The sequence below is a fragment of the Parasteatoda tepidariorum genome, chromosome 8 (assembly GCF_043381705.1).
Source record: "Parasteatoda tepidariorum isolate YZ-2023 chromosome 8, CAS_Ptep_4.0, whole genome shotgun sequence".
In the NCBI taxonomy this organism is placed as follows: Eukaryota; Metazoa; Arthropoda; class Arachnida; order Araneae; family Theridiidae; genus Parasteatoda; species Parasteatoda tepidariorum.
The window spans coordinates 46,304,119-46,330,886 of record NC_092211.1 but is presented as its reverse complement, the minus strand read 5'-3'; the positions used below and the strand labels follow the sequence as shown (position 1 = coordinate 46,330,886).

The 26,768-nt window shown below is 28.2% G+C and overlaps 1 protein-coding gene across 1 annotated transcript in view; it reads right to left on the bottom strand.

The window, feature by feature from the left end:
- The window catches only part of LOC107452989 (cell adhesion molecule Dscam1-like), a 262,770-nt gene that overhangs the window by 25,667 nt on the left and 210,335 nt on the right, over positions 1-26,768 (bottom strand). Inside the window, exons 17-23 of the mRNA XM_016069635.3 lie at positions 24,604-24,771; positions 22,111-22,181; positions 18,675-18,912; positions 13,738-13,836; positions 9,513-9,698; positions 3,695-3,988; positions 2,525-2,704 (exon numbers count right to left, since the gene is read on the bottom strand). Of these exons, the coding sequence (XP_015925121.1) occupies positions 2,525-2,704; positions 3,695-3,988; positions 9,513-9,698; positions 13,738-13,836; positions 18,675-18,912; positions 22,111-22,181; positions 24,604-24,771 (1,236 nt within the window). The remainder of the gene's footprint in view (positions 1-2,524; positions 2,705-3,694; positions 3,989-9,512; positions 9,699-13,737; positions 13,837-18,674; positions 18,913-22,110; positions 22,182-24,603; positions 24,772-26,768) is intronic.

Genomic DNA, 26,768 nt, shown 5'->3' with positions numbered 1-26,768 from the left:
ATATCGTTATATCGTCTTCTTCACTCGACGGCTTAAATCAGATTTCTGATGCATCGCTTGGAATGAAAGTTGCTGTATCGGTTTGCCGATATAGGCGTTAAATCGATATGTCGCGATATATCGATTTATAGCCCAGTCCTAGCTGTGATACTTTTGATCATCGATGATCTAGATTAGACTTCAATCTTTTGCTATACTCTACTCATCAAATTAAAATTCATCGTTTTTATCGAAAATTACTTCTTTGCCAATGCATTCTTCCAAAGATGGCTCTGTCTGGATAACACTGCCCCTCAGCTATATCAAACTTATAACCACACGTGGGTAGGTTGTAACATTCAACTAACTGCTTTGCTTCCATTAGTTTCCTTTTCCATCATATAATGTAGAAATATTAATACATCTTAAGAACAGGACCTATGAGATTATACTATTAAAATGGTGTTAGTTCGTTATTGAGTACTTAAAAGGAAATTTTTCAATTATATTCATCGTTGAATATGCTTTATTTTATAATTAAATAAACAGTATTGGCTTAATTTCCTTTCGATAAGTCAAAATAAAGAAATTTTTAGATATTCTTAAAATAATACGCAAAAAAAATTATAAAGCACGTAACTTAAATGTATAAGAAGAAACAGAATTTAAATTACTTGTCAAAGAAAGCTTGTTCTATTATGTAAATTCTTAACATTAAATGTTCTTAACTTATAATAATTCTTAACTTATTATCGTAATCAATATGCGAAATATCAATTTTTAAAAATGATATATCATGAAGCAATTTTTTTTCTTCTTTTGGCACTTAAATACGTTTAATTTAATTTGAAAACATGGAATGTTTTACTTTAAACATAAATTTAATTTTGTTTTAAGGTAAGTCTTAGAATTGCTATGTATACATTCTCCAATTTCTCACTGAACTAGAACAGAATATTAAGTAGCTTGCATATTATGAATGCTGAAATAACGAGCTTTAAACACTTTCCTTATTTGCGAAAATAATTTTTCTTTCGGGAAAGCACCGAACCATAATTATGTGTTCGGCTAGAATAAATGTATAATTATGATTAATTAAGTCAAAATAAGACTAGCATTCTATGCAAATATTTTTCACGTTTTTCATTGCATAGAAACAAGAAATTCAAAATTTACATTTAATCAGCTCTCTCTCTCTCTTATTACTTAAAAAACTAAATAAATAAATAAAGGATTAAAAAATCAGATCGTTCCCTCTCAAGAACCGCATCTTATCCCTACATTACTCAGGCTAAAATCATTTTTTTTCATATTCTTAATAACCGGCATGTGTAATACCGTCTAGCAAAAATGATCCAAACAGAATTATTTTGATCTTAACATTCTCTTTCGAAACAATCATTTCCTTCAAAAAACAATCATTCACTTAATTATTCTAAAACTAGAAAATTGGTAGAATTAACATTACAGTACGAAACATCAACAACGAAAGTATCATAAGAAGTACAAATGAACAAAATGTAGATCATTCTGTTTCTTCTATTCAGAAAACGGATCTGAGACAGAAAATTTAAGAAGTTTGTGCATAAAATTTTTGCATTATTGTCGCAGTAAGTTTAATTTATTTCCATAATCTTTGCAATCTAATCTATTTCTCTAGTTTTTTTAAATGTAGTATTTGATATAAATATATTGATTGGTAATTAAATATTATACATTCATAAAAAAATATTCTTTTTACTTGGCTCAGTTAAGGCTTAATATATGATTTGATACAGATTCTAAACTTCATAAAAATTAGTTAAGCGTGTTACTCTTTTGCAGTGTGAGATATCAACACAGAAAATTTGTTATGAATTGAATTGAGCAAGCAACATTTGCTTCAATTCTAGAAAAATGTTGGCATCTCCAATGAAAAAAAACTCATTTTTGGAAGAATTTAAAGAATGATATTGTATTATAGCATCGAAAGCGAATTAGAGCATAAAGCAGCTTAAGTTGCTGGTATAAAATGAACTGAATTTCAGTTCATTTTATACCAGCAACTTAAGCTGTTTTATTTTCTAAAAAAAAATGCAGCAATTATATCTACGAGACTCATTGTTAATTAAAAATGATATGTTTGGAAAAATGTTTCAATCTTTTCCGTAGTTAAGACTTAAAATATGATACCATACAAATTCTTACCCTCATAATGGTTAGTTAAGCGTGTTACCCTTTTTATCTTTGCAGTGTAAGATATCAAAACAAAAATATCATAAGAATTGAAATAAAAAATTCAATTTACAGTTGTTTTAATTCTTAAACAGTTGACATCCCCAATGCTGAGATAAAAAAAATTTATTTTTTGGTGGAATTTTAACGGTGATATTGTTTTACAGTATCAAAACAGTTAGTATTTCAGTTAATTTTACAAGATATTTAAGCTGTTTTATTTTCGAAAAAGTGCAGTAGTTATTTCTAGCAAAACTCATTACGAATTAAAGATATGTTAGGAGAAATTTTTCGATCCATTCCGCAGTTAAGATACAGTACAAATTCTTACCTTCATAATGGTTGGTTAAGCGTGTCCCCCTTTTTTTGCAGACTAGAAAAAACACCGCAAGGGAGACAGCAATAAGGACAATAATGGCACAGCTTACAGGAACAATAATGGAAAGACTCTTGTATTTTCTCAGCTGTTCCTTTTCTCCGGTTTCTCGGACTATTTCAGGCTCAATCGTACCTATGGGAATGATATTATTGCCTTAAGTATCGCCTTGAGACAGAAAACGATTCAACTGGCAACTTATATTAAATATATTGACCATTCTTTACAGATGCGTCAGCCAGGCTTTAGTATTGGATAAGAGTATCAAGATAAAATATTTTAGCTCTAATATTGTAGCTAGAATCAGAGAATAATAGAAAAGTAATAAGTTAAAGAACATCTTTACTTTGAGGTATACGAAAGTCAAAAATTGCATTCCTGAACTTTCATTGAAAAAAATGTGACATGTCTATAGATATGTATAATAAAAAATGATGCAATAGGTATGGATCGAGTTAGGCATATAGAAGATAAGCAATACAATTAAAACAAAATAGTTGCACTAATTATATATATTTTTGAGACAAGCAGAGATTATTTTCAAGTGTTACAATTACAGTGTTACTATTTTAAGTCTCGAGAGAACCATGTTTAGCGAATTTGACAATCCATTTGCTCGTATTCTGAAATTTTTTCAGCTGCAAGGTATAATTTCTAGTTAATCTTCAAACTTTAACTTAACTCAAACTTTATACTTAACAAAATCAAACATTTCTTACTAACTACCTACTTGTTTCTCTCCTCTTCTAAAAACGGTTGAAAACCGAAACAAATACGCTTGAATTATAATACGTTTGAACAAATACCTAAATTGAGTTTGAAGTGTCATTCAAAACATGCGTCAAAAAAAGAAGATATGTTTAGATATATTTACGCATGCAGTTACTACATTAAATGATTTGTCGGTTGCAAATTGTGTCAATGCGTGAGGAACAAATGTAAAAACTGCTTGTCTTTCAAACATTATTTCATAACATATTTCCGAACATAACAGTTCTAATACTAATTTTTCAACTATACAAGAGAATTAAAACATTTCTCATAAACATGTGTACTAATACTAAAATTGACAACTGTGTACCTCCTCCTACAATTAATGCAATTGACATATCAATAAAATCTCACCTCCCATTAAGGTAAGCGTTGAGGTCTCATAAACGACTTCTGTTGGACCAACACTGTTGTGTGCTGTAACCATGATGCTATACCAGGTACTTGGTGTAAGATTCGTGATTCTAGCATATTCTTCACTAGGTTCAATACGAGAAGAGAGTATATTCCAGTCCAGCAGTCTCTGTTGTTTGTACTGCACAACAAAAAATAAAATTGGGCAGCCTCCGCTTTTCCATGCACTTAGACGAAGAAGAATTGTTGTGGCATTTCGATTGATAAAAGTCTGTTCGCTGGCTGCAATCGGAGCTGTAAGTATATAATATGTTTGTTAAAAAGAATGCATAACTTAAAATAACATGAACACAACAGTTGTAGTTGTAAAATCAATTAATACAAAATATTGTTGTAAATGTGAAAATAAAAGAAAATCGAAGAGCTTATAAACTGTTTGATATTTATTAAACATTACATCAAAAGTGATGTTACATCAATACTTACTTTTCAAAAATTTAATCTAAATTGTTTGTGGGCCCAGTCTTAAATATGCAAACTAATTAGAGGCGAAATTATTTTAATTGTAGTTTTGAAGTTGAGTAGGCAAGAGAGAGTATAAAATTTAGACTCCCTGAAATTTATTTCACTGTTTGTGTATGTTACTATGTTAAATAAGTCGCATTTTTTCAAATTTTTAATTTTTGTAAATTATTCAGTTGATTCCCTTGAAAATTTAGGTTTTGTCTTAAAATACGTAGATTGAATTAGTATAAAAATAGAAATACCTTAAAATTAAAAAAAAATAAAGAAATTACAATTAAGTTACATATTTGGAAGTTATAAATAATTGCCTTTACATGGAATTATTTATCACTAAACATGATTTATAACAGTGTTCAAATAAGTATTTTTATTTGTTTCATTAGTTCCGATAAAATTTTCATGAAAATATTTGTTTGAAAGGAAGACACAACAATTACAGATTCTATTCATCATATGTAATAAGTGGTAGCTTATATTTTATTGTACCTATGTAACTTATATATGATTTAGAGTAGCGTTGAAGAATTTAATCGGAAAAAATACGGAAATTCTTTTTATATTTTTCATGAAAAAAAAACATGAAAAATGTGAGCTGGGGAAAGAAAAAAAAAAAGGAAAATCAGCTAAGCTCAATAATTGGACAAAATATTTCCAGACATTTTTGTTGCAAATTCCTCTTCATCATTTCTCCTAATGGTTTGTCTGTTGCGTTTTCGTTTTTGGAAAAAAAATTTTTTTTTTTATTTCAACAAAGATACAGAAACTATATTTGAATATATTTGTAAACGATAGAAAATTTCATAATTATTTGTAACCCAATTCATAAAATTCGACAATTATTTTTGAAAGTGTATCATAATATTTCAACTTTTCTTTTTGACTCATCACACAACAGATGATAAAATAACATGGATTTTTATTATTGTTAGTTTAAGCATTCCCTACATTGTTGCAATAAAATGATTGAGTGTAAGTTCCTTAAGATTATTTTTAACGCTCTGAAACGGTATGAAAAAACTCTTTTTTCACTATTAGAACAAATTTTCAGAACTAAAACTTCTGAATCATATTGCCAGATCTATATTCTTTTTATAAGTGCCTTTTTCAGTTAATTAGAGTAAATGCTATTTTGTTTTTCCCTTTCATCTTATAATATTCAAATTCATATCCTTTGACTTATTGTACAATTTCAAAAGTGGTGATATTTAGTGTTTAAATGCTTTATTTGGCAAAACCAATAGAAAACGAAGGCTTTTAATGCATAGTTTATAATTAATATTTTAATTTTCTACATTTCAACTGTGTTTTTTAAAGTACAAATAAATTTTATTATAATAAACCTTGTGTAATTAGTAATAATGAAATTTTGTAGCATAACAGTTTTTATTTCCTAAACTGTATAACTTCTATGAAAAGAAAAGTTTATAAAATTTGCAAATTTTTATATGACTCAATTTAAAAAAAAAAAGAAGAAAACTATTTTAGGAATCAATAAGTTTCACTTATAAATAATAGATGGTGCCACTAAAATTTGATGAGACAGAAGTTTTTTTAGTTTCAATATTCTTTCATCCTAGAGCTTTAGGCAGTGCCATCTATTGCTGAAAATAAGGAACAAAATAATATTATTATGGACATTAATTATTCAAATAAATGACGGAAACGTGATTGTTTCAATTAAAGTTTTAATTTTTTATTTATGTTTATAATATTTTAATACTTTACTTTTTCCAAATTTCAAAGTTACACTCTAAAGTGTAAGCAATTTCCATTATTATAAACCAGGTGTAAATAATAATAATAAAAAAAAATTGTTGCATAAAATTCCCTATTTTCTTAATTGTATGGCTCCCATTATAACAAATTACTTAATGTAGAAATTATTTTCTTTTTCCAACTTTCTTCGAAAAGATCTAGTTTTAAGATGTTGAATAAGAAAAAATAATTAATAAGAAATATAAATAAAATACTGAATCAAAAGCGAAAAATATTCTTATTACTATGACGGAAAGTTTGAACAGGACATTTTAAAAAATGATTGCTGCCTCTTCTTCAGTATTGTTTGCTTATTTTTTATTAAAACAATTTACAAATCATTTAAAAAAATGCAATTTTACAAGGAAAAATACAAAAAAAAATTGAAATTGCTAGATTATTTCCTAAGATTTCGTTTTTAAAAATACTATTATTTAAAATCAAAATTTTCAGAAACTATTTGACCGATTTTGCTCATCTTTTGTAATTTACCGTGCAAGATTAATATCTTTAAAAAGATTTAAGAAGTGTATACCTTACACTTAAATTTTTTCCTACCATTATTAAATAAAACAATAAAAAATAATGAATATTTACGAAAAATTACTTTTTGCATGGAATTATCATTGGGGAAACAATTTTTTTTCAATTATGTGCATTAAAATTTCAATTCACTAATAAATTTCTCGAGATATGACGAAATACGCAGAAATTGAATTTAATATTAAGGGGTCAAAACTATGGGCCTCTCTCTTGAACAAACTATTGGGACCTTATTTCCCACATTGCGGCAATCCCAATATTTATATATTCAATTTAACTAATCCACATTCACTTCAAGTAAAGAAATAAAATAATTTCTTAAAATGAATGCAAATAATGGAATGCTGTTATCACTCCAAAATTCTTATTATCTTCATTTATCCGTAATTTTTTCAACATTCTGTTAAAATACAGATATTTAAAATAACAGAAATAACAGAAATTTTTTTTAATTAAATTCTATATTTTTCTGAATTAAGGTTTTCTAAATATTTTAAAATAATTTGTGTGTTTTATCTAAAGAATTAAAAATACATATTTTATTAGTACATTAACGATGATTAAGAGGTATAATAATAAAAAAATAGTTTTTTCATCGCCATAAAGATTCATTTTAACTGCTATGAATTGAAAATACTAAATTAACGGAGTTTTTATTACCAAATTTCTTTAACCTATTTAAAAATAATAATAAAGAATGTAAGGATGATTAAATACAAAAGAGAGAAAATTGTGATCACTATTTACCCATCAGTCAATTTTTTCCCCCCGAATGGAAATGCCACAACCTATCAAGTCATGGGAAGCAAAAATTAATCAATTGATGGTTAACTTCCAGTCGTCCAATCGGCAGCATTGGTATTCAAATTTTTTGATATTTTATAATTCTTACACTTCGTTATTTATGATTATGATGTTGAAAATGATCTAATTGAAAAGTGTGTTGATCTGAAAACCTAGAACAACGCCCAGTAAATCGACTCTAATTAAATCGAATATAATTTATATATAATAAACGATAATAAATAGAATAAAATTTTGGAAAGTTGCAACAACGGAAAAGGTGTAGTGCTGCCATCTGTCGCCTAGCCAAATCTTCTGTATCTCTGTTTAAATTATCCACTTAAATAAATTATTTTATTGTCACAGTAGAATTAACGTGGCAGGACAGCGAGTACAGAAAAAATTTATTTAATGCTAATGTCTAATCGTAGGCTAAGCATAAAAATCTTCCACGGTGTTAAGAATAATTAAACAGGTTTTAGCTCTTTGGTATATTCAGTAGATTTCATAAGATTGTATTTTAATAATCAAAATTTTAGGTAATTACTGTTAATTTATAATTAGTTTCCTTCAGACGTTTTCTGTACTTAACTTATTTTAACAAAATGGTTAGATTTACGGTCCAGCGGAAATGTTTTAATAATTTCTTATCAGGTACCAGGCAAAAAAAAAAAAAAAAAAAATTATCATTATTGAAAATAATAACAAGTATTTATTCAATAAAGAAATGGTTCAAATAATTTTCTAGTTCTCGAACAATTGATTATTAATTAATATATATTTTATAATGCTCACTTTATGTGTATTGTACGTGTTTACTTTATGTGTATTGTATATTGTTATGTGTAAGAAGGTAAATTTTTGTTCTAGCATAACGTATTTCATTAGCCAACTGCTTTTAAAAGCAAACAGTCATATTTTCTAATTAATAAAACAGATTACACCTATTATGAAGCCGTGCTTTACATTTTAAGAGCAGATGCATTTTATAATCGAATAATCAAATCTTTAAAACTTCGTATTCTCAGCAAAAAATATTTGATATTATTTTAGTGCTCCCATCTATATGTAACTACTCAGAGATTTTCTTTTGACGCTTCGATTATAAACTGAAAAATATATTAAATGTTACGTTTTTTTTAACTATACTGTTATTAAGAATAAATTTTTTTAACTTTAGTAAATTTTACTTTTATATTTAGAATGATTTTATTTAGCAAGATAATTTTACACGGTAAAGTATTTGTTTTATAAAAGTTCGAACTAGAATTCGATTTCTAGGAAAGATTTTCGTTGTTTTAATGCTTAGAAAGTTCCATTTAAAATAATATAATTCCTTTTCAATCAATTTTCAAATGTTTATTTTTTTGTTTTGTTTTTTTATTCTCTTGTTATAATTCACATTTGTAATTTTTAGTAATTGATTTCTCATTAAAATTTAATTATTGATAAAAAAAAAAAAAAAAATAAATGAAAAGGAAAACAATCTTTCCAAAATTTAAGTTTTCAATTTATCTTAACAATTTTTTTAAATCTAAAAATTGACACGTATAGTAATTTAAATTTGCAAGGAATTCAAATAAGATTTTTGAAAATAAGAATAGTATTACATCAATGTTATTTTCTGTCTGAATGCTTTGAAAATTAGCATTAAATTTGAACGCTCTAAAATAGCAAGTTCGAAAAAAAATAAAGAAAAAAAAGGAAATAAATTGTGTACTATATAAGTTAATACCTAAATAAAAAGTAAAATTACAATAAAAAATAAGAATTGATTCTGCTCAGACTTTTTCTAAGCAAACTACATTCATTTTCGCCAGAGATCGGTTAATTTGTTTTAAAGAGATTATTTAATTACAATCATCCACAAAATAAACATACTTTAACTTACATCAATCATAATTTATGCTAAATTCATCCTTTTTCCTAATCGTTCTAATTTCCTTCTAGAAGTAGAACATATTTCACTTCGATGCAAAAAATACTCCGAATTCATTAATTACTTTCTAAGTCATTTTCGGGGATAAAAGGTTTTGTTTTTAATATTTCAAACAGCCCTACATTTAACGAACACCCTGATATAAGAAGCGACTTGCTTCGCTTTTTAGGTTCCATTATATACGAGTTCGACTATATTTTGTTTTAAAAAAGTTATGCATATAAAGGAACGAAGATATTAGAGTTTTTTTTCTTTTTTGCCTTAAATTATTACCTGTTCCATCAGTTTTTACTGTTATGACGTCACTTGGTTGGCCTTTTCCCATGGTATTGAAGGCCGTTATGTAGAATTGATACTCTCCACCACAATTGAGGCCTGTGAACTTATGATTGCTTTTTTCTGAAGGGAGTTGCACTTCGGCCCAATCAAAAGCTTTCTCTCGCCAATGAAGGACATAACCTATGAAATAAATAATTAACGCATATAATTTTATATAACACATACGACATAAGCGGAAAAGTACTGAAAAAAAAAAGCAATTCTAAACACGCAGTTTCTGACACTTACGTCCTGAATTTGAAACAAAGAAAAAAAGTAGGGGAAGAAGGTAAGTAGAAAGAAAATATATCATAAATAAATAAATAAAGGAAGAGAAAGAAGTGAAAAATAACTATTGCCTACATTAATCAGCCAAAATGTAGCAGGTAGTTAACCAAACCTTTCGCAGAAATTAGAATTTAACAGTATTGAAACGTGATTTTTTTTCTTTTTTTTTTACTAAGTAAAACTAATGTTTACCGTTACGGACACAAACTTAAATTTTTTTTTAATATTTTATAACCGTCGTTGAACAGGTTTACGTCTATCAATTTTCGGTTTACGTCTATCAATGTTCAACTCCGTAGCCTTAAAATTTTGTACCCTATCCAGAAGACAAGGGACCAAGTATAGGGAGAAATTTGAGACTTTTCGATGGAACTAACTGGCATTTGCGTTACATGGAGAGGAAAAAAACGAAAATCTCCCGAGATTAGCATGACGGCAAGGGGATATCCAACTTATTCAAAAATAAATCAGATTCTCTGAAAAGTAAATTGTAATTTTTCACAACTCCAAAGCAGAAGGTTGGTAACAAATTGGTTATATTCAATTTACACAGAACGAAAACAGTTGCTTGAAAGCTGTTTACACGCAAGACTTAGCTTGCAGTAGGTTGTCAGTTTCACACGATTCCTGAAGTTAAGAATTTCATCTGGCAAAGGAAAGGCAAAAAATAATCTAATAAGGCAAGGAACCAATCACCTAGTGTCTGAGTTCTGCCCTATATCGGATTTATCCTCAAGCCACAATGTTTGCCTGAAAATTCACTAAGAGAATTGGAGGCGAAAAATAAGGGTTTTGTTCATTTAATGACGACGTACGCTTGATGGTCAGCCAAGTATAAATGCAGAGTTTCTTACTCTTGAATCGTTTTCATGTCTGTGGCAAGTAGTTTCAAAATTTAAGTTAAAAAAAGGAAAGGAAAAAAAGTAGAAAAAAATTGTTCACACTGCATGCAATTCGAGTTCTTACAGTCATGAAGCAAGAAGGAGAACCTGATTAAATGTATAAAATATATTTCACCAATTAGGTATTAATTCTCCCTGGATATCAATCGGAGGTGCTTGAATTGCAAGCAGTAAGAATGCCTCTTCAGAAACCGAGATATGAGGAGTTTCTTACTCTTGAATCATTTTCATGTCTGTGGCAAGTAGTTTCAAAATTTAAGTTAAAAATAAAGAAAGGAAAAAAAGTAAAAAAAAAAAATTTTCACACTGCAATTCGAGTTCTTACAGTCATGAAGCAAGAAGGAGAACCTGATTAAATGTATGAGATTTATTTCACCAACCAGGTATTAATTCTCCCTCGATAACAATCGGAGGTGCAGGTGCTTGAATTGCAAGCAATAAGAATGCCTCTTTAGCAACAGAGATGTGAAAACGTATCTCACAGTGAACACAGAGACATATTCTAGAAGATAAAATACTCTAGCCAAAATAGCTAAAAAAAAACTAAAAAAAAAAAGCCATGAGCCATTACTACACCTACACTTGGCTATCAAGTATATTGATTGTTGTTGTTGTTGTTCATTTACGTCACACTAGAGCTGCACAATGGGCTATTGGCGACGGTCTGTGAAACATCCCTGAGGATGATCCGAAGACGTGCCATCACAATTTTGATCCTCTGCGGAGAGGATGGCACCCCCGCTTCGGTAGCCCGACGACCTGCACGCGAAGTCGAGCACTTTACGGTAGAACAGTTTAACGAGGACCAATACCGCACACCCTCTGTCCCTACGCAGACTGATCCAAGTGGTCACCCACCCGCACACTGACCGCAGCCAGTGATGCTTGACTTCGGTGATCTGCTGGGGACCGTGTCTTAACGATCAGTCCACTGCGGGACATCAAGTATATTGAAGTAGCTTGGTTTGCCATCTCACTAGGCCTTTTCGCCATCTCCCACTGCTAGCGCCACGACAGTTTTTGTGAAATTTTTCCATTTTCATCGCAGCAAATAAAGACTCATACTGCTTACTTTCTTCATTTGGAATATAAACAAATAATATTTGAGCTGAATACTCTTAGATGAATAGTTTCAAAAGTATGCATTTTCTAAAAAATACCAAAATAAGTGATATTTTTTGTAATGAGAGTAAATGAAAAACATTGACTTTCTATAAGTTTTACTAGATGGCGGCACCAGGTAATACAATTAATAATTCCATATAGTTTTTAACTCATTGAAATCAAATACTATATCGATCTACATTAATATAAAATTTTCTTTTTTTTTTTTAATAAATTGAGCACTCATTCCTCTCTTCTTTCAAGAAAAAAAATTAAAAACTGTTTTGATGATTCGTGAATAGCACAAAAAGCGAGTTTTATAAATTTTTTTCTTGAAGGGAATCATGACTCCGTTATCTTATGACTATTATAAAAAAATCAAAGTTCAAAAATATTTTGATGAATATACATCAAATAAAATTAGTTTTCTATGCGACTAACACATCGTTATATTAATATTTGCCTTTCTTTAACTGTATAGGCACATAAAAATAAATTTTTATAATTAAATAATTTTTATAACTTCTATTAATATTGAATTGTAAAATAAATCCTGTTTGTTATCAATCAGGTTATTATTCTCCGTTAAACCTTCAAAGGACAAAGTTACTACTTTAAATCTTTAACATAATATTTGTTATTATGTCTTCTCCCAAAGTCCTTCATATTTATTTGAATGTGATTTTGTTTTAATAAAAAATAATAAATTATTTGTGAACACAAAAATAAGTTTTTCTTACTTTTTCTTTTGTATATCAATGCAAAAACAATGAATGATATTAGTAGAAATATTTACTTTACATAAGCACAAAACTAGAAAAAAAAAATTACGTTTTAAAAAAAATAAATTGTTATACATTAATTTCTTTTTACAGAGAAGATATAACGATCACGAAATTCGAGGAATAAGATTAAAGAAAATTCCTGTAAGTATGCGGAATATCTTTGGAGAAAAAAAAGAAGAAAGAATGATAAAAAAGCAGTCAAGTAATTATAATATTTTTAATCAGAGCCGCGTTTCAATCATTGAGAAAATAATAAAAATAAACAATAATTGAAAGATAAATGAGATATTCGGCTGCATATCCCTAAAAATAGTAATACGTAAATTTTATTTTTAATATTCAGATGTAGTTAAGGAAATAACTAAAAAATATATTTTGCAATTTAAACCTCATAAGGAATGTATAGTCCTAACTTTTAATTCGTAAACGCGTAAAATTTCTTAATTTTCTTTCAGATTTTATTTTTAAAAATTTCTATGTCGTAGTAACAAGTAAGATTGACAATTTAACATTAGTGATATCATCACAATTTAATGATTAGTGTTATCATTTTTTGAAATAAAGTTGGATAAATTAAAAGGCACGTTCAAACTTAATGATAATAATATTGTTAATTTCAAATTCATGTTCATTTTCTTTAATAAAAATACTTTTTAAATATATGGAATTGTTTTATAAAAACACCACCTGAATAAGCTAATAAATGTTTGAAATAATGTAGTGCTGCCATCTACTAAATAATTATTAAAAATATTGAAAGAGAGTGATAATTTTGAAAAATTTTAAAATGTACCAACGTTTTTTGGTGGAATACAATTTGGTGAAAATTTGGAGTACAATTACACAATTCGTAAAATATTTTATATAATTGTCTTCAATAGTCTTTTTAAAAGTGGAATACTATTAAAGTTGTTTAATATAAGGAAATTAAATCAATTTAATTAAATAAAATTTTTATACTTTAGTGCTGCCATCTATTGAGAGAACATTGAACGTATAACTCTTTTTGATTGAAATATTCACATTTTAAAAACAATTGTTATTGATATTTTATTTTAGTACGCTAGAGGAACTGATTATAATACATAAGAAGCATCTCACCTGAAACTGGTGCTGCTTTTCCATTTTGTCTGTCCCACTTTAGGCCGATTGAAGAAGCAGTAGTTTCAGAAACAGACAACACAGGTGGCATAGGTGGATCTGTAATTAAAAAATAAACATAACTTTTCAAAAAAATAAAATATTTCTAACCTTAAGTATTTTGCTACAGTTATTTTAGTATATTTATAATTTTGAAATTTTTTATAAGACTAAAATTATATTCCTTAAAAATATTTTCATCAATTTGTTGTTCCAAGAAACCTTTCGCAAATAAAATACAAGAATAAAATTGACAGAAAAGTTTAATGAAATCCCAAAGAAGGTACAGTAAAATGCAAGTTTTCATGTACCAACATAATTATTTTTTTCTTTAGAAGCTCATAATCTGTAGTTAAACCAATTATAGAAAAATTTCAAAAAAATAGTTATTTGGAATTCAATATGTTTTCTCTCTACAAATAATAGAGCTTACAAAATACTTATTGGATAATAAATATATATAAATTTTTCATAGTTCATTTATTATAAGTTATTATCAAATGCATCATTATATTAGTTTTGAAAAGGCAAACCTGACCTGCAAGAGTCACATTTCCGATTACTTATTTCTTAGATGCATACATATATATTTTCAATAAAAATATAAATAAATGAGATAACTTTAATGAAAAATTTAAAAAAGAAGAAAAAACCTCTAACAACTTTTTTTTTTCTTTCGTTACATTGTTTTTCTTGTCCACAAATACAAATATTGCTTTAGCAATGATTTTATTTTGTCCTTCTAGCACTTTGCCTTAATTGACCATGAAAGTCTCGAACTGTTTACTTGTTTCGGCTAAATAGTGACTGAAAGAAAATATATGCTGAATCGGACTAATCTAAATCTACTTAGGTTCAACATGAGCTGAGTAATGGCTATACAATTAATGCGTTGCTTAGTAAAATAAATGTATACGTCTTCCTATCCAAAATATTTGTTGATAACTTACTGGCGTAACAGTACAATTAGTAACCATTTAAAAAAAAAAAAAAAATTTTAAATTTTCGACTTAAATATTTCAATTTTTATTAAATTTTCGATTAAGAAATTTAACTGCAACAAAGATTAAACAAATTTTGCTGGAAAAAAGGAAATTTTCATTATGGGACAAATATTATTTATTTTATATTTCTCTTTTACTTTTTTTTAACTTATTTTAAAGAATGATTATGACACTTTTTTCAGCAATTTCCGAATAAAATTTTATTAAAGAAATATTTTTTGCTTTTTTTCTTTAATTAAATCGTTATATAAATTTAATGACAAATTTTTCTCACGTTCAGTTTTAATAATTAAGAAACATTTCTATTAACATTAACATTTTATATATTCCGTTAATTATAATTATCTTTGAAATATTATGAACATCTATAATTAAACAAAATGTTACTAATATTTAATAATATTATTATAGCTGAATACACCTTTTTTTTAAAATCTAGAATATGCAGCATTCTTATAACGTTTGTCAGTGGAAGAATTAATACATTAATTATTAGATACTTATGAGTTTTTAATATAGGTATTTATAAGTTTTTACTATAGATATATAATTTTTTTTTTTTTTTCCCCTTTCATTTTTTCCAATTTCTAAGAAAGTCGTTTCAAATGAATTAAGCTTTATCAAAATTAAAATAAATTTTTAAAAATTTTATTTGGCAATTTGAAATGTAAGTACCATAATTGTAATTAATTTTTAGCAAACCTCAAATATTCTAGGTAATTTATGTTTTAGTTCTATAAATATTTATAGATGGCAGCACTATCTTTTTGCGAATAATAAGAAGGAAGACTATTTTGAAAATGCTGCAAATGCTCTTACAATTATTCAATACAATTACTCAATCTTATAACTAACTATTCAGTCAAATATACTTACATTTTGGAAAATGTTTATTTTTTTAAACTTATTTATTTATTGATATATTTTAATTAAAGTTATAGAATACCTTAGTTTATTTAGGAAAATCATCCAATTAAAATAAAATATAACATAACAAAAAATAAGTACAAAGATAGTTATTTACATCAATATTTTTTTCTTTTGGTTTAATTTTTATAAGTTTCGTTTACACATTTTAAATTTATCGTTATTAATTTTTTGCGCAGAATTCTACTTTATAAATTCCTTTACGCCGAAATCAATTTAATTTATACTTTTGAACAAGAATATATTCGATCGATTAATTATCGTTGTTTATTTTCGACAATGAGAATATTAATTTTTAAATGCATTTTTCCAAGAAAGGAATCAAATATTTATAAAATTAAAAAAAAAAAATACACGTCACTTAAGAAAGAAATTAGAATAAATTAATTTAATCTCTTCGTTGAAGCCATTTCTTTGATAACCTTTCTCTACGTTTATAAAAAGAAGAATCAAAACGTTCCCTTCTAGTCCAAAATTCATCATAAATAAACAAATATTTCTTGTTTTTTTGTTACAATCATTTCCATCAATAATAATTTGTACTATTTAACTGTTTCAACCGCATAAAAAATTTCAACCTTTAAATATCGTTGAATTGTTATGTAATTACTATTAAAGAATTGTTAAAACTTGACTTGGAAATAAAAATTTTGAATATTTGATCTGATCATTAGTAATTTTTATTTTTAATAAAAAATATAATACAATTGCTTATAATATAAATGATGCAAATAAGAATATTTTATTACTAGATCGCTAGTTATGATATTGAATTAAATAAATAACTTATTTTTCACAGAACACGAACACGCGTAATTTTATTTTTACTTATTCTTTTATTTTTTCACTTATTTTTTATTATTTTTTATTTCTGCTTTAACTTTATATTTGTTTATATTTATTCACTCATTTGTTTATTCGATCATTTTGCGATTGTTTATTACTTTACCCTTAAAAGAACTGTTTAATGTCATTATAAAGATGCTCCAATAGTTAGAAAATCGAATCCAAATATTATGCAAGTTTTCCTGTACTTAAATTCCTAATTGATTATTTTTCTTTCAAAAAAGTTTTAGTTTATACTCATCTAAAAGCATCAAAATCTAATTGAAAAAAAAATATAAAAAAAATACGGCATTTAACTTTTTTTCTTATTTCGGACCATATTTAGCTTAAAAATTAAATAAAAAGATCTTAATTTTAACTTTCTTAAATAAAAAAGGTCTTAACTATTCTTAACTGTCTTTAAACTTTCCATACAAAATCTTTTTTTTTCTTCCGGTTACAAATTAATTTATTAAAAGTGTCTATTTCTCCTTTTAATTCAAATAAGTTTCAAGACGGAGCTCAAATAACTTACGAGATAGTTAGGAGATGGCGCTCAAATAACTTCCTATTCGAGTATGTTTAAAAATAGTATTTAAATTCATGTTAGTAAAAATTATATTTTTTAAATGTTTTTAGTTTATTTTTCATTACTGTTGCTTTCCATTCATAAAACACGTTTAGATTAATAGGAAGTAGCCATTCCTTCTTTAACTATACACAGGGAAAAAATCCAATTATCGAGGTAAGTAATAAAAGGTCAGCACTTTTTCAAACTTACATTAAGTGCTTTAATTTTCAGAAAAGTCTTAGCACTGTTTAAACAGAAATTAGAGCGAGAAATGTAGGAGCTTTTGGTGTTCTAATACGCTCTTTCCATCAAAAATAATTTGCATTGTTACAATTGTAAATGCATCTATCTGACATTTTATAATTTTGAAATTAAAATGCGTGACAAAAGAAAGTTTCTGGACTAATATTCAAGACTACAGAAGTTATAGTAATTTTCCGAAGTTATTGTAGTTTCCCGAATAATCTTTATTGTTTTAATTTTTCAATAGGTAAACTACTATGTTGCCGAATTCATCAGAGTTTCAAGACTAATAACTTCCCTTTGTATGGATGGTTTTTCCTGCACTAGGGGCTGGGGCGTTTTTAGAGGCTTCTTAAAGCCACATTTTTGATTTTCTGTATCCAGCGTATTTTGAGGCAATGTGGCTGGACGTGTTCTCAGTGTAAAGAGTGTTCTCTGTTCTAAATGATAATTAGCAAAGTAAACTCAGCATTGCTACTCTAACTAAATGCTAACACTAACGTATGCACTGCTCGCTGTAAGAAAAAATCGTAATAAACATGTCAAAATAAGTCAAATCAGAACTACCAAAAAGGTGAGTTGCTCCTAAATATAGCAAACATGTTACCATATTTAACAACATAACTATAATGAACTGATACAAATTTTTACTTCAAACTAAAAAGAATTATTTAATAACAATATTAAATTAAGAAAGGCAGCAGATTTATCATGAGATATTATCTTATCTATTCCATTTATTAAAAACGAAATTATTTATTTTAAAATATCGCCTTGCAATGAGCTGAAGTCAGCAGCTGTTAACTTTCCAACCGAAAATCTTGAAGGTATAATGCGGCTTTGAGGAGAACTCCTCCAGACTGAAAGTCTGGGGCTGTCTGTTGCTATGGTAACAAGCGAGAGCACATTTCTAACGGAAGTGAAATTGGGGAAAGAAGGTGTCGATTGGTTTACTCATGACCACCTACGCTAAAATTAAGACAAAACTATTCACCCCACACCCCTATTCGAAGTGACCTCTGCTCGCAACCATAGTAACCGCCACGACGCGACACGGGTGTCTGGAGGAGTTCTCCTGAAAGTCGCACTATAAGGAGATCGGGATTTGTTTTTACTTACATTTTTATTGAAAATCCCATCCCAAAAAGTATTTTTTATTAATGTAACAAAGCAGTATCGGTATCAGTACAGATTTAAAACTTTATATTTAAATAAATCTAAGATACAGTTCTCAGTAAAGTAAGTGTTAATGACTTGAACAATAAATAGAGAGTCATCAAAATTGAAGAAATACCAAAAAGAGAGTCAATTACTCACGGTTCACGCACCGAACTTAAGAGTGCGGATTGCCACCTCATCTGAGAGGGGTCCTGCTCCCTTATCATTAAAGGCCTGCACCACAATTATGTACTTGGTGTTAGATCTCAACTGCGTAATGTCACAGCTTCTATCCTGTCCCTCAATAACTTCAACAGTTTTGTAAATGAATGGATCAGTGGTTGATGCTGTTTTGTAGCCTATGTAATAACCTCGAATTGAACCATGGTGAAGATTTTTCATTGGTTGCTACAATAATAAAAATACGAATAAGAATAAAACAAAAATAATTAATTATCAACTCATACAACACAAAATAATTTAAGTTACTTTTTAAAAATATTTGAATTTCTTCTTCAGGTCATGTATATTTTATAAGCGATATCATAGTTATTTCTTTTACGTGATATTGGACACAGAAATCTTGGCTATAAATTTAATAAGTTTACTTTTATTTCATTTTATTGACAAAACACAAACAAATACAGTGGCTTATAGTGAGAAAAAAATGACCATCGCAACAATAAAACCTTTAGACGAAAAAAAAGACTCATTTAATGTGTCAAGATCTCTTCCAAATGTGTGAAAATGAGATATTTGTATTAGGAAAGCTGTTTTTTTGAGTAATAATTTTACTAAATGAGCTTAGTTATAATTTTTTATTCTATAAATTGCTCCCTTTTACAAAAAATGAATCATATTTAAAATATGAGAGCAATCAATCATATTATTTAGAATTTTCAAGCAAAATAAAAAAATTCAACGTCATTCCAATGATTGAACACTAAAAATATTTTGCAATGGAGTAACAGAAAGGATAATCCTTAGAAATTTAGTTGATTAACATTACATCATTTCTGCGATTTTGAAAGGAATAATTATTCTCGCAACAATCAGTTGTTGGCAAAGGGACTATTGAGATAAGGCCCCACAATTTTGATACCAACAATTTGATGGATCTGAAATGTGGGGATGTGGTCAGTTTTGCACTCCGTGCTCGAATAAAGAAGAGTCTCATCCGTAATTTAGCCTAAAGAAAATATAAAAGTCTGTTAATTAGACATTGCTAACAATGAACAAAACTAACTAGCAGAAAAAAAATTTAAATTTTGTGAATAACAATTAAAACAAGTTACCTAAAAAGTGGAATTGTAAGGAACTGGTTTCAAATTGCATAAATTTGATATTTGATCCTAAGTTACTAAGCGGACATGTTCATTAATTCAATATATCTAACAAAATTCTAAAGAACTGAATAAAAAGTAGTGAGAAATAACTAAATAAAATTGTATTTTTTTATTTAATTACCCTGTAACATTACAAAAGGTTCCATTCTTTTAACTATTATCATTTGGATACTTGTAAATATATATCAAACCATGTTGTCGTTTAAAAATTTTTAATACTGTTTCTTTCTTGAATTAATCGTTTGTTTTAAATTCACTTTGCCTAAATGAAATAAGTTAATGCTTTCCAAAAGTCTAAAATGACTTTTAATTCCCATAAGTATTAAATTGAATGAGATTAAACAGTTGCGTTTGAAACAAATATTTCTTTTTTCCTTAATTATTGAAAGCCTATTCAAGGCAGTTAGAATATAAAATCAGTGACTTTGCGACTTATCCAAAAACTTTTGTTTTAGAAAAATTTAATGTATTACAGTTTAGCGCATTCCAGAAAAAATTGAAATAAATGCTTATTTTTCGTGTGCTAATGGATGGATTTTTTTTTGTAACTGTGTAACGATACATAAAAACAAAGAAACTCTGCAAAACACTAAAACATTTTGTTAATGCATTAAATGATAATTTTTTTTAAATGTTTATCAATATAACCTTTTTAAAAATACCGCAAGACTGCTAAGTGTTATTATAACGGTTTATCGTCATTGAAAAGTAGTCAATACAAATTTAACTGACAATTTTCTCTCTTATCGGTCAACACATGTTATTTTTTTGTGCTAAGGGATGGAATTTTCTTCTACTTACGGATAGTTTCTTTTTTTTTTTTTTGTAACTGTGTAACGATACAGAGAGACAAAGGCACTCTGCAAAACACTAAAACATTTTGTTAAAGCATTAAATGATAATTTTTTTTTTATATTTATCAATATAACTTTTTTAAAAATACCGCAAGACTGCTAAGTGTTATCATAACTGTCTATCGACGATGACAAGTAGTCAATACAAATTTAATTTATAATTTTCTCTCTTACCGGTCAACACATGTTATTTTTTTTGGTGTTAATAAGTGGATTTTTTCTTCTACTTATGGATAGAGTTTTTTTTTTGCAACTGTGTAATGATACAGAAAGACAAAGCCACTCTGCAAGACACTAAAACATTTTGTTAATGCATTAAATGATAATTTTATATATTTATATATAAATATAAAGTTTTAGAAATTTCGAAAGACTGTAAATTTTCTCATAACGGTCTATTAACAATGAGAAGTAGTCAATGAAATTTTAATTGTTAATTTTCTCTGCCCTTGGTCAACATGCTTCTTTTTTTTTGTAATTTTTCACAATTATTATTTTTAGCTAATATTATAAAAAACAAAAGGTACAGTTACATAGCTATAACTCTTTGTATAAAAGTAGAATTCAATCGGATTACGGTTATGGTTATGGAGCTGACCGTAATCATTTTCACTTAAATGCAAGTAGACTACAGGCAAAACTCATTCAAATATATGAAATATCAAAAAATTTCAAGAAATGACTCGACACTCTTAGATTTTCACAGATTTTCATTTATTCAATGAAGTTTAGATTACTTATTTTAAAACAGTTGGATTTTCTTACATAGAATAGAAAAGAGATGCAAGAGATATAATATTGTCTTTATTGAAGAAATCTTTCTTTCGTGTTCGTTTCTGATCAACGATTTTCCACCATTTAATTTTATCAAATTAACCACAGCGCCTTTTAATTTATCTCTTTTGGGCTTATGAAGTTTACCTGGATAAAGACTAACAAGTCTCTACGCCTTAAAAATCAAAATATAATAATTTAAAATTCGAAATGTTTCCAAATATAAGAGTTAATAGATTGAAACTTTGAGATTTAGAATTAAACGATATCTAAACTTGATTATTAGCAAGATTATTAAGCTTGAGAAATAGAATTAAACGATCGTTTTGGATGAATATGATAAAACAATAATTAAATAAATTGTTAATTAACCATTTTTCCTATAAATTTCTAACAGTGCACTCCTATGACCTAGTAAATCAAAAAAGTAAATTGAATTTAGCAAATTTTTTTAGAAACTTAAACGAATAATAGTTTTGATTCACAGTCTAATGCTGAGAAACGCGATTTAATTAAATTTAAAGTACTTACCACATGAAAATTATAAGAACGTTAGTATTTAATATAACTCAACAACCTAAATCATAAAATTTCGATTTGCAAATGCTTCTTACTCATCATAATATACTTACATCCCAAGATACATGTAATGTTGTTGAATCTGTTGCTACTGCGTGGACATTTCTGGGAGGTGCGCCTGGAACTAAACACAAATTTTGATCAGTAGTAGCATAAATAGTAAAATATATTCAAATAACTTAATTAATGACAGATAATACAACGTATAGGACAAAACTTTGAATTACAGTTTGTGAGAAGTAATAAAGGCGGAAAAATATTTCCAATAAGAGTTACTTTTTCAAGTGTGGATGATAGCCTGATAAACACTTGCCCGGTATTTTCTATACCGATGTTTCTTTTTTTTCTTTTCAAATGAAGCAGGAGCAGATGTATGAATCTTAGGTCTCTGGACTAAGAACTCTCTGTGGCCCTTAGAACATGGGATCTTGAACCAAATATACATCTGGTGTGTGTCCAAAAGTAATTTAGAATAATTCACAATAATGATATTATGGTATATTAAAATTGTTTGAGCTTATGTTTATTAATTCTTATTTTCATTTAATGCAGTTTTAAGAATTTCAATTGAGAAATTTGTTATTTAAAAAATGGTAAAAAAAAGCAAAAGAATATTTAAAAAATGAAAGATGCTCCTGAAAGCATGAGGGTTTATTTCCAGTCTATCTTAGGCTGAATGATAAATCAGGTATTGAACGGAAAAAAAGCACAATTTTTAACTTCTCATTGGACAAGGACTAGTGGCAAGGGCGAATATTGAGCTGTTATATAATAATACTCAAACATATCAGTTAAGGCAAAAAGAAAAAAAATGTAAGAACCCTAGCAACAATTTTATCTTGGCCTCTATTGGGTACAAAATCGGCTCAAAATAGCTCCTTTAAGAACATGCACCGACAAAATCAATATTGTTGTGTCTAGACTTTTTAATATTGGTCCTAGAATGGCTTTTAATTATTTGGCAATAGTAATTTTATATAGGACAGATATTTGTTGAAAAGAGACTGTAAAATATCGGTGTGAAATGGAAATGCCTTATTACCTTTATCCAGTCCAATGAGGGCCCAAGTCATTTTGCTGTTGAGGAATTTATAACACAAACCGGTCATTTCTTTTATAAATTCTATTGCTTATAACAGACGTTACATGGAAAGTCTATTAAGATTTCGACATTCCTGGCTATGCAGGAAGTAAAATAGTTTTTTTCGCACCACACTGCATGTTATACCATTATTTGTTATAAATACAATAGAACTACGCGTTATTCTTTGCAATCTTAGACCGGGCGAAAAATATGGCTGATGCCTATGTTAGCTAAGATAGTGAGCGCCGTAATGTTAATTTTTTCAAAATGTACTTTGGTTTTAATCTACAAATATTATTATAGATGCCTCAGATATATCCTTTCCTTATAATTGAATGAATTTTCTTAGCGATTCTTAATTTTCTGACCGATACGAATATTAATAGTATGATACTTCTAATAGCGTCAAAGCGTGAGTTATTACTATCAAATACGCATTTTGTTTCAAGAACAACTTTTGGTTTAAGTCAGCTGCAAGGAGCAATGGCATTGCAGGTAGCGTACTTCCGGTTTTACTGGGAGTACTTTAAGTCAACTTACTGAAAAATGCAATAAAGGTGTTATCTAAAGCAATTAATTTTAACCTTGTGCTAGAAAATATTAACATCAGCGTCAATGTAGGTAGCAGAAATAAAAAAAACAACAGTTCTAGCGCCGTTAACAAAATACATCGACATACCAAAAATAACGTGATTGATCCCTTCAATAAAAGAGAGTTGATACTGGTGATTATACTTGCTTACATTTCTAAAATGATTGCCGATTTAGCTCTTATTGGGTATTCTAAATTTTGATCTACGTTATTCTATAGGGTTCATTTCACAGAATTAAATGATAAATTTATTAATTTCACGAAAGTATTTTCATTTAATTCATAGCTTATTAAAATAAAATTAGAGTTCAAAGTGACTTAATTATTAAATTTAGACACACAATTTATGAACAGTTGTTAAATTTAAGTTTCACTTAAGTAAACTAAAGTGTCACTGAAGAAAAGAAATTTAATTGAGAATGTTTATTTTCAAATAAAAGTAGTAAAGAGCTAGAATAATCAGAATCAAATCTATTCTTGGTATAAAGTTTAAAAAGCAAACAAACCAAAAATTAAACAGTAAATTCAATATGTTAAAGTTTTTTTTTAAAAAAAGAAGTCGTGAATAAGCATTGGAGTGTCTTAGAAAAATAAAATAAACACTTTGAATAAACAACACACGTTTCTTTTCAGAGAAAACAATTTCATTAAAAGGTCGAGAAGAAGGACAAAACACATCAACAAACTAGACATCCGCAAACTACAACAACAAAAAAAAACGCAATAAAATTTTCCATTTACTGCTTCGATACAAGCTACGAAATCCGGGAATAAAAGGAAGGGAATAAAATGAAAAGAGGAAGTAAAAAGTAACAGAAAAGTGTAATAGAAACTTTTTGCTGTAAAAAAAGGAATTTATTTCGGTCTTACCTTCACTTTCGGTGATGACATCCAGAGGAATGCTGGGCAAACTGCGCCCAACTACGTTTTCGGCAATTAATCTAAAGCTGTACTGTGAGACTGGTTGTAGGTCTTCTACATTAATTTGAAGTTGGTCACCATCCGCTACTAATTCTCTTGTGCGGCCACTCCAACCGTCTAAAAAGCATAATTAGTTTGAAAAACTGTGTTCTAACTATTTTTTTCACAAACTTACACATAAATAATTCTTTTAATGATTTAATGACTCAATTACATTTTTTTTTCCTTTTACTCAAATAGAAATTTCTCAGCGTGAGAAACAATAATATCACTAAGGGAGGGTAGCCTAAAGCGGGTAGGCATTCGTGTCCCGCCGCATGGCACGCACGCGCCGATATCTAAGTATGCCGTGATTACCTGAATACTCACGAGTTTCAATCAGTCCCAGCAGAGCAGAAGTAAAGCGACATGGCGTAACCAAGCACAAAATAAAAAAAAATTATAAGTTTATTAAAAAACTCAAGGTATGTAACTTGTGGCTAGTCGAAAGCCGGCTTATTTTTGTTTTTTATTGTCAATATTATTATATTATTCTAACACTATTCCCCTATAAATTACGATGCTCAATTTTTTAAATTTTTATTTTTATTCAAGGCTATAATTTTTTTAGTAAAAAATATGCTTTTGGCAAAGCAGGTAGGGTTAAACGGGTAGATACCCGCTTTGCCCTACCCGAAAAGCGGGTATAAGAATCTCACAAATATATTGAATCTCACAAATATACATGAATCTCACAAATATATTGAGGCCCTTGAACGTGCTAGAAAAAATACTGTAATTTTTGTATCGCTGCCTCCTCATACAACTCATCGCATGCAACCTCTGGACCGTTGCGTTTATGGACCGTTCAAAACTTACTTTGAACAAGAAGTTTCGACTTTTCAACGAAACCATGTAGGTAGAATAATTACTCAGTACGACGTAGCTTCACTTGATGGAAAAGCATATTCAAAAGCAGCTAGTGCACAAAATGTTGTTCAAGGATTTAAATCCTCAGGAATATGGCCCACGAACCGACACATATTTAGTGATGCTGACTTTTTGCCAGCTAGTCTGACAGACAGGGCTGAAGTTCTTGAAAATACCAACTATAGTCCATCGCAGATCCAATCTACTGATGCTGGTCGTCTTTCTAATAATTCTGATTGCTCTACTTCCACATCTGTATTTGAAAATGTGGATCACAATTACTCTCAAGCTTCAAAGATTTCGCTACGACGCACAAACGGAGAAACTTCGTATGATCCAGTTGTTGAGGATGATCCTTCATGTTCTACGACAACTAGTGATAATTCATTTCAACCAGTAGAAGAGCCATTGACATCTCATGTGAAGTCTTTGGATATTAGACCTCTACCAAAACCTACTCCGAACTAAACTAGTCGTAAACGTAAAACTCAAAGAGCTGAAGTCTTAACAAGTTCACCATTTAAAAATATGCAAATAGAAAAGGAAGAGAAGAAGAAACGTCTTAGTAACAATGCAGTTCAAAAAAATTAAAAAAATCCTCCTTCGACAAGTAAACCAGGTAAAACTAAAAAACAGAGAGCTTCAAAGAAAAAAATTGTGAAAGAGTATTTTTTTCTTGTCTGTGGGGGGCCTTATGAGGATCCACCGCTAGAAGATTGGATTGAAGGTGGAGATTGTAAAGACTAGGCTCATGAAGCTTGCACAACTTATTCAGGAAGAGGGTCTTATTTTTGCGAACTATGTCAAGAATAACCAATCCTAATTTGAGACTGATAAAATAAGTCAAAAATTGTTTTTTAAATGTTATTTTTAACGTTTATTATACGTGTGATAAAGGTCTCATTATTAATGTTTAAGAAGATTAATATGCGCTTATATTTGTAAAATCTATGGTGCTTTCCCGCTTTGCCCGAACGGCTTACCCGCTTTAAGCCTCTTGTAGGGCAAAGCGTGTTTTTTCAGTATTTTTTATTTTTGATAATAAATAATCATAAAATTTAAAATAATGCAATAATAATATTTTTTATTTTAAAGTTCAAGATCTCTCTTAAGCAATAAAATCAAAAACGCTGCGATAAAAGCCCAAAAACTACAACTTTTGAGAGTTTATTGTTAACCTACCCGCTTTAGGCCACCCTCCCCTA